Source organism: Balaenoptera acutorostrata, chromosome X (assembly GCF_949987535.1).
Source record: "Balaenoptera acutorostrata chromosome X, mBalAcu1.1, whole genome shotgun sequence".
NCBI lineage: Eukaryota > Metazoa > Chordata > Mammalia > Artiodactyla > Balaenopteridae > Balaenoptera > Balaenoptera acutorostrata.
The window spans coordinates 53,502,172-53,515,638 of NC_080085.1; the positions used below are offsets into that span (position 1 = coordinate 53,502,172).

The 13,467-nt window shown below is 37.7% G+C and overlaps 1 protein-coding gene across 11 annotated transcripts in view; it reads right to left on the reverse strand.

Moving 5' to 3' along the window:
- Nucleotides 1-13,467, reverse strand: part of ARHGEF9 (Cdc42 guanine nucleotide exchange factor 9) — a 230,413-nt gene that overhangs the window by 18,633 nt on the left and 198,313 nt on the right. For all 11 annotated transcript variants that reach the window (XM_057538869.1, XM_057538863.1, XM_057538870.1 and 8 more), the window contains 2 exons: nt 7,324-7,567; nt 1,008-1,076 (listed from right to left, as the gene is read on the reverse strand). In XM_057538869.1, coding sequence (XP_057394852.1) covers nt 1,008-1,076; nt 7,324-7,567 — 313 coding nt within the window. The remainder of the gene's footprint in view (nt 1-1,007; nt 1,077-7,323; nt 7,568-13,467) is intronic.

Here is a 13,467-nt window from a genome sequence, read left to right on the forward strand (position 1 = left end):
TTCTGAACCAAAGAGCCCTTTAAAAGAGCACAAGGGAGGACCTAGGGAAAGTGAAGTCTCATTAAGATTGCCTACCCTGGGGACAATGATAGTGGCTGTCAGTAATAGAAAGAGCTGTCAGTAATTGAGGTAAGACAAAAAAGTGAGCTGTTCTTTCCCATTATGGAGGATCATCAGAACCCTGAGATGGAGAAGAGAGAGCAGAGGACTTGGAGTCAAGCTGACTTAAGTTCAGAGTCACTTTATCCCAAAGATCCTCAGTTTCTTCATCTGGAAAATGGGGCTAATAATGCCTACCTTTTCAGGGGTACCATACAATTGAAATGAAGGAACTTATATAGAATGACTGGTACTGAATAGGTTCTTGAAAAAAAGAAGGGATAGTTCCTACCTTTTGTTCAATTAAGCATTTTAATTTTTTCTAGTTCAGGAAAATGAGAAAACAAAGCTTCATTTCATATTCAAATTGATCCCCAAGGTATTTTTCTTTTTTAAATACTTTATGGTTCAAAAAGAGAATAACTATCTGAATCTTCTGTCTAGGTTCAGTTTGAAGTTGTCCATTCTGATTTGGGGTTCCTGATTTCGCAAATGCTCCCAAACCAATGAAAGAATTGTTATGCACATATCCCTAATATATTTATACATATTAATAAATTATACAAATTTACTATTGTCCAACTGTTTGTAAATTGTTAGTAAAGTTTAGTTTTTCTCTTTTATTTAAGTGAAAATAAAGGAAACAGAGGTTCTATTTTTTACCTGTACCCAATGTGCTATCTTTAGACATGACTGCCTTAAATTATTCACTCCTAAGCCTTAAGTCTTTTAAGACCATTTGCCAACTGTCATCAGGGACACCTGGGTATCTGGACATTTCCCACCACCCCAAGTGAACTTCAGCATGGAAACAAGCCTAGGAATATGCAAGCACATAGCCTATGGCTTCTCAGTCTCACAACGAGAGTGGGTGAGGCCAGGGAGGTTGTAGTTAAAGGCAGTTTTACCTTTTTGTTTCGGGACTTTTCTCACAGTCATTGCAGCCTGCCTCTTCTGATTTTCAGAAATTTCAAAGCCTATAACATAAAAATACATGATTTTGTTATGAGAAACATAGACCTTTCTTAAATGTATAAATTAGTACAACTTTTCTGGAAGAGTTATTTTGCCAAGATATATCAAAAGTCTTGAAAAGCAAAAAAAGGAAAGTGGTCAGAAACTTGGACAAAGACTTACAACAATGCATTTCAATGTATAGAGGGGCAAAAAAGTGAGATCATGAGTTAAGAGGCTGTTAAATGAAGAATGGTTGAATAAAATATGGTGTAAAGTGGGAAAATATTTCACAACCAAAAGCAAAAACACAAAGAAAAGGAAAAAAATGAGTCAAAGATAAATGATTACAACAGAAAATGTATATAGACTTAATGAAACTTTCAGAAGGAGAAAAAAAATTGAATGGCAAAAAGTAATTAATGAAATAACCAAAATGTCTGTGCAAGTTCTTTGCGAATTTTTTAATTGAGTTACTTTGTTTTTGGCTAATTGAGTTGTAGGAGTTCCTTATATGTTTTGGAAATTATCAGATATATGGTTTGCAAATATTTTCTCTCATTTAATAGGTTGCCTTTTTGTTCTGTTGTTTCTTTCCTTTGCTGTGCATAAGCTTTTTCGTTTTATGTAGTCCCACTTGTCTATTTTTGCTTTGCTGTCCATGTTTTTGGTGTCATATCCAAGAAATCATTGCCAAAGACCAATGTCAAGAAGTATTTCTCCAATGTTTTCTTCTAGGATTTTTGCAGTCTCCAGTCATATGTTTATGTCTTCAGTTCACTTTGAACTGATTTTCATGTATGGTATAAGGTAGGAGTTCAATTTCATTCTTTTGTATGTGGATATCCAGTTTTCACAACACCATTCATTGAAGAAACTATCCTTTCCCAATTGTGTATTCTTGGGACCCTTGTTGAAGATATGTCGAATATATACGTGTAGATTTATTTCTGAGCTCCCTATCCTATTCCATTGGTCTATATGTCTGTCTTTATGCCAGCACCATACTGTTTTAATTACTGTAGCTTTGTAATATATTTAGAATCAGGAATTGTGATGCCTCCAGCTTTGTTCTTCTTTCTTATGGGTGTATTGTGGATCCCCATGAATTTCAGGGTTGTCCTTTTTTTCTGTTTCTGTAAAAAATGTCATAGGATCACATTGAGTCTATAGATGGCTTTCAGTAAAATGGATATTTTATCAACGTTGTCTTCTGTTCCATGAACACAGAATGTCTTTCTGTTTATTTGTGTCTTCTTTAATTTCTTTCAGCAATATTTTGTAGTTTTCTGTGTACCAGTCTTTTACCTCCTTGGTTAAGTTTATTCCTAAGTATTGTATTCTTTCTGATGCAACTGTAAACGGGATTGTTTGCTTAATTTCTTTTTCAGAGAGTTTGTTGTTAGTGTATAGAAACACAACTTTTTTTGGTGTTGACTTTGTATCCTACTAATTTACTGAATTCATTTATTAGATGTAAGAGCTTTTTGTGGAGTCTTTAGGGTTTTCTATACATAAGATGATGTCATCTGCAAACAGGAATAATTTTACTTCTTCCTTCCTGATTTGGAGGCATTAATTAATTAATTAAGCCTAATTGCTCTGGCTAGGACTTCCACTACTATGTTGACTAGAAGTGTTGAAAGTGGGCATCCTTCTTGTTCCTGATCTTAGAGAAAAAGCTTTCAGCTTTCCCCCCTTAACTATTATGTTAGCTGTGAGCCTTCCATACATGGCCTTTATTATGTTGAGGTAAATTCCTTCTATACCTTTATAGTTTTTATCATAAAAGGGTGTTGAATTTTGTCAAATGATTTTTCTGCATCTATAAAGATGATTGTGTGATTTTTTTCCTTTATTTTGTTAGTGTGGTGTATCACATTAATTGATTTACATATGTTGAACAATCCTTGTATCCCAGGGATAAATCCCACTTGGTCATGGTGTATGCTCCTTTTATTGTACTGTTGAATTTTGTTTACTAGTGTTTTATTGAGGATTTTCCCATGTATTTCGTTAGGGATATTGGCCTGCAGTTTACTTTTCTTGTAGTGGAAGGCTTAATGTTGTTAAATGCCCATTCAAACCCAAAGTCATCTACAGATTCAGTGCAATCCAATCAAAACCCCAATAGCATTTTTACAGAAATAGAAAAATCAATCCTAGAATTCATGTGGAAACAGAAAAGACCCATAATAGCTAAAGCAATCTTGAGGGAGAAGAACAAAGCTGGAGGCATCACAATTCCTGTTTCAAAATACACTATGAAGCTACAGTAATTAAAACAGTATGGTACTGGCATAAAGACAGACATATAGACCAATCGAACAGGAGAGAGAGCCCAGAAGAAACCCACACATATACAGTCAACATATCTTTGGCAAGGCTGCCAAGAGTACACAATGGGGAAAAGACAGTTTCCTCAACAAATGGTTCTGTGAAAACTGCATATCCACATGCAAAGGAATGAAATTGAACTTCTACCTTACACCATACATGAAAATCCATGCAAAGTGGACTGAAGACTTAAATGTATGACTTGAAACTGTAAAGCTCCTAGAAGAAAAGAGGGAAAAATCTTCTTGACATTGGTCTTGACAATGATGTCTTGGATATGATACCAAAAGCATAGGCAACAAAGCAGAAGTAGACAAATAGGACTACATCAAACTAAAATGTTTCAGCACAGCAAAGGAAAGAAACAACAGATTAAAAAGGCAATCTATGGAATGGGAGAAAATATTTGCAAACCATATATCTGATAAGGGGTTAATTTCCAAAATATATAAGAAACTTCTATACTCAATAGCAAAAAAACAAATAACTTGATTAAAAATAATGGGCAAAGGACTTGCATAGACATGTCCTCAAAGAAGTCATATAAATGGCCAACAGGTATATAAAAGGACATCACTAATCATCAGGGAAATGCAAATCTAAACCATAATAAAATATCACTTCACTCCTGTTTAGAGAGCTATTATCAAAGAAACAAAAGATAATAAGTATTGGCAGGAATGTAGAGAAACTGGAACCACAGTAAACTGTTGGGAATTAAAATGATTTAGTCATTATGGAAAACATTATGGAGGTTCCTCATAAAATTAAAAATAGAACTAACATATGATCCAGTAATCCCACTTCTTGGTATATATCCAAAATAACTGAAATCAGGATCTTGAAGAGATATCAGTACTCTTAGCTTCATTGCAGCATTATTCCCAATAGCCATGATATGGAAACAATCTAAATGTCTGAGGATGGATAAAGGGATAAAGAAAATGTGGTATGTATTTTTGTATACACACACACACACACACACACACACACACACACACACACACTGGAATATTATTCAGCCCTAAAAAGGAAGGGAATTCTGCCATATGTGACAACATGCATGAATCTGGAGGACATTTGCTAATTAAAATAATGCAGTCACAGAAGGACAAATCTTGTATTTGTATGAATATGAGGTATCTAAACTAGTCAAACTCATAGATACAGAGAGCAGAATGGTGATTCTAGAGGCTGGAAGGAGGGAAAAATGGGGAGCTGCTTCTCTATAGCTATAAAATTCCATTTACACAAGATATGAATAAGTCCTAGAGACTTGTTTACAACAATGAGCCTATGACTAACATTACTATATTGTGCCCTTAAAAATCTGTGAAAAGTATAGAGCTCATGGTAAGTGTTTTTGCCACTTAAAAAAAAACAAGAAAGGCTGAGGTCTCCCCCAAGAGAAGAAATTTTGCCTCACAGCTTCAGACTTACAAGCCCTATAGATGACAGCTTTGGCCTATGCCCATGAGTTCAAGCCTGCCCATGACCTTTGATTCCTGACTGCCTGGAGTTGCTTAGCCAGGCTTCACAATCACATAAGGCAATTCCTTATGATAAATCTCTTAAAAGTAATACATCTCCTATTGGTTATGCTTCTCTTGTTGAACCCTGACTGATACAAGGAGTTATATTAGATTCTGTATTCTTCAACTGGAGAGTTACTTATGATAAATTATGTTTGAAAAAGCAAGTTACAGAGTAATATGTATAGTATAATATAATTTTTCTAAATAAAAATAAAGTCTTATGTGTATATATGTTTATATGAGCTTAAGATTAGTACAGAAAGAGGCACACCGGACTAATACTGATTATCTCACACAGCTTAGGAGCAACAGAGAAGGGAAAAGAATGCTAAACTTTATTACATTTCCATATGTGTTTAAACAGTTATTATGACCATGCATTTATTTTATAATTAAAAAATAAAAAACATAAAAATTATGGTAAATCCATATGACAGCCATAAAAAATAATGATTAAAATAGTAAATGATTTAGAGAAATACTAATGATATAATTTTTAGTGAAAAATAAGGACATAAAATTATATCTATCCATCAAGAAGTGGCAGAAGTTGAAGGAGACAGATATAAAGATTCAGCCACCCTAGTTTTTATTTATTTATTTATTTTTAAGACACATAGAAAAAAAAAAGATGGGAAGGAAATATATCAAAATGTTTACAAAAGTTATCTCTGGGTAGTATGTTCATGTGTGATTTTTAGTTTTTTTCTTGTATTTTTTGTTTCTTTCCCCAAAATTGCTTACAATGAAAATGATTTACTGTTATAATCTGACCAAAAACCTTAATATTTTTAAAAAGATGAACATAAGCTGTCAGGAAGTAACTTCTGGAAGCTCTTCTATTGTGTGGGAACCAGAGAGAATGGTATGAATCTTCAAGTTGATCTAGGGTTTGCAAAAAGCACACTAAGGCAATTCCTCTAATAGCACTAACAACCTAGGCAGGGTCAGAGGTTGCTGGCGCCTGCCATTGGGAGAAGCAGCCAGTACCATTTCTGTAATGATTCCACATTATGTCCCAAAGCAGTGCCCATAGGCTGAACACAAATTGACACCAATGGGACTTAAAGTGAATTATCAATATGCACTCTACCCTAAACCTGAGAAGACTAAGCAGTGTCTTTCTGATTATCCTTCCTTTCCTCTGGACCATTTCCATTGCTAACACTTCAGATAGGAGAATACATTTGCACCAGGACTCAAATGGTAGGCCCATTTTTCTAGAGGCAGTTTCTACCAACTTGAACATACAGATGTTTTAAGGTATAATTCTCCTCCCTTATAAGTGAGTCAAAAACAGAAACTCTTGTGTCTTCTCATGAAATTTCAGAGCCTGGCTGTTTGGTATTTTTATGCCAGAAAGGCAGGACCATGAGTAAGAGACCAGATAGTACTTTGTAAACCACAAAGCTAAAGCCTAAATCCCACAGTTGGAAAGCAGCATAAAAAGTATCTCTACCAGCTATATTCCCTTTGGAAAGGAAAACAACTTATTTCAAGCCAAAGAGTATAGTTTAGTATGATTCTAAATCGTGCAAGTGGTCATGGTTTTAGACCCTGTTATATTTTCTATAATTTACTTTAAAATACTTTCATAAAGAGTACATGATATATACATGCACATTAATTTTAATCTATACTCTAGGGGCATTTAGTTAACATCTAAAATGCCCTAATCAGGAATATACACTCAAGAGGAGCAGTTCAGTCACCTTAATGCAGGAGGCCTAATTAGCATAATACATGTTAAAAATGAATTTTTACTGATAAAAAAAGAATGCCGTGCAAGATGTGCCCTGGCCACAAAAGTCTTACAGGCATTTTAGCCCTCACAAGAACTGGGTATAAGAATCCAGTGAACCCTATAGCCTATACATACACTTCAGAAGGAAGCCTGAAGTTTAAGATTGAAAATGGGTACTATATTTTGGCCCTTGTCAGAGGATTTTGTCACTAGACTCTGACTAGGAACTTAGCTGAATCCTATATGTTACCAAATCTGCCTCGACTAACCTAACCTTTTTACAGAAGATGCTGTTATGTATCTAAGGACAGAGTTGGGACTTCATTGAAATTACAGAACAGGCTTATGACTGCTTTTGTGTTTGTTTGCTAATAAATTTTTGTATGTTTGGGATAATCGAGCCTGAGGTTTTATTTCAGTGTAATAATCTTATCTAGTAATGAGAATGTAGGGGAGACCAACCTCTATCACTTAACCCTGACTAATAGAAACTATTGGTATCTACCAAAAATAACCTAATAATAGGGGATCACCAAAGTGGATTAGGTTAGTTTGCAACAAAAATCTTCTCTTTGCCTCTGAAAAAATGAAAACGAATTTAACTCACTGTGTTCTTCATAGCCATATTCTTCTTTCTCCTCTCAGGTCACTTACCGATTTTTTCATCTTCCTGTACCATTTTCCTCTCTTCTCTGAAAGCCCTGAGCCAGCGTATCTTCTCCTCCAACTTCTTGGCAAAGAATAGGTGTATCTCCTCAGTTTCCTTGTTATGAAGCTTGAAGGCATTTTTCATGCTGACATTAAAGTCATCATCTCTGCCATCTTCAATGTCAACTACCTCATATTTATCCATATCAATGCGGCCTTTGTAGTACAGGATGTCTCTCCGGATCAGGTCCTAGGTAGGAAGAAAGAGAAGGCTTTTTGTTGAAGATATGTGGAGAGTGGGTACCAGGAGACTTGGCACATGGGCGTAGCAGGATGCTAACATTGCCATTGTTCTGGAGTATCAATGAGGGGTGGTTTGGTCTAAATTTGGGCAGGTTAGCTTAGTGTATGACACTAATAGTTGGTTAACTAGATGCTCTTAGAGAAAGCCTCTGGCCTACATCCATAGACTTTGTCTCAGACTTCAGCCTCAATCCATGTATGTGTTTGCAAGACTGCTGATGGGAAGTAGGAAGCAGTAAGCCACACAAGCACAGTTAGCAAGGGCTTTTCCTCTTCCAAAATATTTGCAAGCCTTCCAGAAGTATGAAATGAACTGGTTGGTTGCCTGCAGTATATTCAGGAATCCAAGCAAGCCAATGAGACTTGCATATCAGAGGGGAGATGAGTGATAATAGTAGCTAGGTGGCCACAGGCTGCTGGCCAGGAAAGATTACTTAGGGAAGGTTGAACATTTAGCACTCTGGGGAGTTTTGGAGAAGGCCTAGTCTAGCAGGAGAAATGGGGGGAAAGTGAATAAAGAGCTTCATATATTGACATGGATGAATCTCACAAATCTTATTCTGTGAGAAAAATAAAAGTTGTAGTTGGATACAAATAGTATATTGCCTATCTGTTATGAGTTTTGTTTTGTTCTTGGGTACACAGAATTGAATCCCAATTCTCAGTCCATGAGACACTCATCATTACTCAATGCATAGTGCTCTTATTTCTCTATTTATTTACTTACTTACTTACTTTTAATGATGTATTAAGTTTTGGTGAACCCACTGCTCATTCCAAAAGCTACGACGCCAAGGCAACCTCCATATTGAATCACATGCTCATCATTCCCCTGGTTTCTTTTCTATATAGTTTTATCTCATCTATATCTATTCCATTTATATAAGGTTTAAAAACATACAAAATAATGCCATCTAATATTTAGGGATACATACATATGTACAATAATTATGTAAAAATATACAACGATACATGCCAAATTCAAGAGAGTACAGAGAGGAGAATGGGGACAAGTGAGAAAGAAGGGAAAGGAAGGGAAGAAAAGAGGGAGAGGAGAAAGACTGTTTGTAATGATTTATTTCTTAAGTTGGATAGTAAGTGCTCATTATATTGTTTTTATATCTTTTTGAATATCAAGAATTTCATAAGTTAAAAAAAGAAAAACAGAGGGGTGGATGAAATGACCTGTGGGTCTGTGGAATGTAAGGTTTGATAAGTAACTGTCTCACAATGGTCTTTCAGCCCCTCGCCCTCTCAGCACTGCCCTCAGTTTCCCTTGAGAGCACACCTACTGCTGCATGTGATGTGGCTGAGTCTGTCTAAGGAGGGCCCCAGTGAGCCCTGCTCTGACAGATGTCTTCTACTAGTAGCAGGGGCCCTTTCTGGCCAACTCTCCCTCCTCTCTGCTTATATTTGGCCTTCTAGACTATCTGATAGAGTCAGAAATGTTCATTAATTTTTATTACCATTACATGGTCTGGTTAAACTATTCCCTTTTTACTGAATTGTCTGACATGCCTCACAGTTCACAGCTGCAGGCTACCTGCAAAGGATTTGCCTTTGGCCACTCACATTCCCAGTCCTAACTCTTCACACTGCATGGTAAACTGGGCTTTTCTGTAGGGCTGGGGAAGGCTGTCTTTAAGGATTCCCAGCATAGCTCTATCAATCTCAAAGCCCCAGGCTGGGAAATACAGGTGTTGATAAATTGCTTTGCAAAAAATAACAGTCATGGTGTTCTTTTTCCTTCCATAGTGATTATGCATATAAATAGGCTTTCGAGTACAGATGGGTTCTGATCTGTTGGGTAACCTTGGCATCAAGTTTATAGGAGAGAGATAAGTCTGCTGTATGGAGTGGGACAACGTAGCTCCAAGCTTGTTTCAGAGCCTGGATTCCTTTCACCATGCTCAAAGTGGACAAGCTCAGTCTTGCCAAAAGGATGTGGTGGCGCCCATGCACTGACTTCCATAGTCCCCAGGAACACTTTGTGAAACATATGCATAAAAAGTAGGCCCTGTCAGGCTAATCTAACTACAAAAGCAGAACAAGCTGAGGAGAATGGATCAATGTAATCTACTTTGATCTTGTAAAGTCTTGAAACCTGCCTTACAATACATGATACAAATACACACAGACCTGGACCACACAGCTAATAGGTGGGTGTCCACCTGGCTTGAACATGGGCAGGCTCAACCTCCCTCTATTCCTAACTTCAGCCTGCAGCTTCCTTTCCCTCTGAGTTGGTATGTCATAATCATTGTTAGCCTTCAAAATCTTTACTAGTTTCCAAAAATGGAAAGAATGTATATGATCTTGGAGCTAAATTAAAAGCATCAACTGAACCTCCTATTGTTTCTTTAGGTATTTATCGATAATAAGGAAAGAGAGAGAATTCTGTCTTTGTGGCATGGGAGCAGGGCTAGAGGGATGTGTCATTAAAATTCTCCCTTTGCCTGCTCTTTCTGGCTCCCCAGAGCGTTGAATGTGAGTTTTCAGGCATCAGATTAGTCATAAAACCAAGTGTAGGAATGTGATAGGAACGATTAAGAATGACCCACTGTTCAGAAAATCTAACCAGAAAGGGTAGCTAAGGCCACCAAGCAGCATGGAATGGCGTAAATAACATGAGTTAGAGCCTAAAGTTCTGAGTTTGAATCCTAGCTGCTTAACCTACTAGCTGTGTTGTACTGGGCAAATGAATTAACCTCACTGAGCCTAGATTTCCTCAACTATAAAACTGGGAGAGTCATTCTCACCTTGTAAAATTGTAAAGCTCAAATCTAAACATGCAGTTTCCAGGTCATGAGGCCAGCCTTGTCTGATAAACATGGTGCTGAGCTTTCTTTCTTCTAGATCAGTGTTTCATAGCTCTTTAAAACTCCTTTTGATAAATCTAAAAATCCCACTGCCTCCTTTAGTTCATTTAAACTTTCAAAATAAGTTAAATATTGTGACTGAAAAGAAAACAAAGCAAAAGTAATTCTGAATATTTTAAAATTTTCATAGCTACCCCACTGTCTCTGGAAATTCCATATACCCTTTCAGGGTAGGGGTGGTGGTAGTGGTGGGTGGCAAATACTGTTTGCCACTCACTCACCAAAATCACAGATCTATACTTAGGTTCACACTAATATCCCCTCCCTGCCCCCAAAGAAGTCTCCTATTCCAATCCTTCCAGCCTTCAAGATCAAAGTCATACATTCTTCTTCCTCAAAGCAGCCTTCCCTGATTGCACCATCCAGCTCAAGTTACTATGGTTTTCCTTTTCTGAATGCTAGCACTGACTATGAAGACCCTTATACAATTGGCACTCAGTTACCACACTAGTGAATTTGCATTAGTTGTGTTTTACAGCTTTTAATTTTGTCTGTCCATTCAGGCTGTGCCCAGCACTGAGCCTTCCTTGGTCTTTCCTCACTTAGGAGTTATCCAGGGAAGGACAGCTGATAAAGCCTCAGAGGCTTTTCTGCTCAGCTTCTACACATAACAAGGGGGCAAAGCCCTCCTGAGCCCTAGTTGCCTGTGGTACTATTGGGACCAGAATGCCCACATGCCAATTGTTAATGGTGGTCTGAGTGCTTTCAAAGGGACATGGTGAATAGGTGCTCACCACAGATGCTATTTGGGTCATCACAAGTTCTCTGCCTAAATGGGATTGTTTCTAATAGGATGGCAGCCTTCCTCCTTTTCCTTTCCACTCATCCAAGTTGGAGGAGATTAAGGGAGCTAGTGCTTCTCTAGTAGGGCCCTGGCAGTCTGCAGCCAAGCACTCTGGCCCTGGGCCTGGCCCTAGCCATAGCCCCAGAAAGGAGCCCACCCCCGTCCCTCACATTACATGACTGAAACAGCTGGGAGTTGTTTGAATTTGGCATCACTGGGTATTCATGGGGTTTAATAAAACACTGCAGGACATTTTGTACAAATGACAGATGCTACAATCTGGAGAATGCAACTCTTCAGGATTGCAGCCTGCCTCACTTGCTTGTCAGTAAGGTTCTCCCTAGCTCTTTAGAGGGGGCCCTGGCTACTCACACCTAGCCTGACAATCTGGTTTTATCTCAGGTACTAGGGAAGGCACATGGTGCTGGGACTGGATTTGTCTTTATAATTATTGTATTCCAGCATCTACAGTACATACTTAATAATAACAAAATAATAACAACAACAATGGCAACAGTGAACACTTAACCAACATACATTATGCTCCAGACACTATTCTAAATGCTTTGCATTTCCCCCAGCTTTACTGAGGTATAATTGACAAAATTGTATATATTTAAGGAGTAATATGTGATGTTTTGATATATGTATGCATTATGAAATGATCACCACAATCAAGCTAATTAACATATCCATCATCTCACATAGTTACCTTTTTTTTGTGATGAGAACACTTCAGATCTATTTTCTTAGCAAATTTCAATTATACAATACAGTGTTGCTAACTATAGTCACCATTTGTACATTAGCTCTCCAGAAGTTATTTGTCCTACATAACTGAAAGTTCTTACCCTTTGATCAACATCTCCCCATTTCTCCCACCCCCATGAGCCCCTGGCAACCACCATTCTACTCTCTACCTTTATGAGTTGGCCTGTTTTAGATTCCATATATAAGTAAGATTATATGGTATTTGTCTTTCTCTGTCTTATTTTACTTAGCATAGTGTCCTCCAGGTTCATCCATGTTGTTGGATATGGCAGGCTTTCCTTAGTTTTTTTTTTTTTAAGAAGTTTTTTTTTGTTTTTTTTTTTAACTTTTGGGTTTATTTATTTATTTATTTATTTATTTATTTATTTATGGCTGTGTTGGGTCTTCGTTTCTGTGCGAGGGCTTTCTCTAGTTGCGGCAAGTGGGGGCCACTCTTCATCACGGTGCGCAGGCCTCTCATTATCACGGCCTCTCTTGTTGCGGAGCACAGGCTCCAGACGCGCAGGCTCAGTAATTGTGGCTCACGGGCCTAGTTGCTCCGCGGCATGTGGGATCTTCCCAGACCAGGGCTTGAACCTGTGTCCCCTGCATTGGCAGGCAGATTCTCAAACACTGCACCACCAGGGAAGCCCCTTTCCTTAGTTTTTAATGCTGAATAATATTACATTGTGTGTGTGTGTGTGTATGACGTTTTCTTTATGTGTTCATCCCTTGCCAACTACACTTTGCATTTATTAACTTAAATCATCCTCACAACAATCCTACAAGTTAGGTACTGGTATAACCCCATTTTACGAGGAACTGTGGACATAGAGCAGTTAAGAAACTTGCCGTGGAATAAAAGCTACCATTTATGGCACTGCTGGGCTTTGAGACTAGGCTATCTGGCTCTAAAAATCTGTGCTTGTTTTAACCACTGTGTATACTGCCTCCCAATAAAAATGTGCTGAATGAATGATTAGTAACACTGCATATACAGTAATCAATGGCTAATATTTGTTAAGCATTTACTGTGTGCCAGGCACTGCAACTGTATTGTCTCATTTACCCCTCACAACCTCCCTTCCATGTAGATACTATTATGGTTCCCATTTTGCAAATGAGGGGATAATAAAAGGCACAGAGAATTTGTTCAAGGTCACACAACTGATGGGAAAACGGAAATTGGTGGCCTCTTGTCTGGCCCTAGAACCCATGCTCTTGACATTATACTTTACTGCTTCCCACTACTTCAGGTGATTCTCCTCAAAGCCTCCGGAGATGAATTCTGTCATCAGCCTGATTTGACACTGATAAAAATAAGGAGTTAAAGAACTGGCCCAAGGTTAGACAAATTAGTAAGAGACAGTAGAGTCTAGGACTCAGGTGTTCTGGTTTTAAACCCCCTGGTTTTAAAGCAGAAATCTTCTTTCT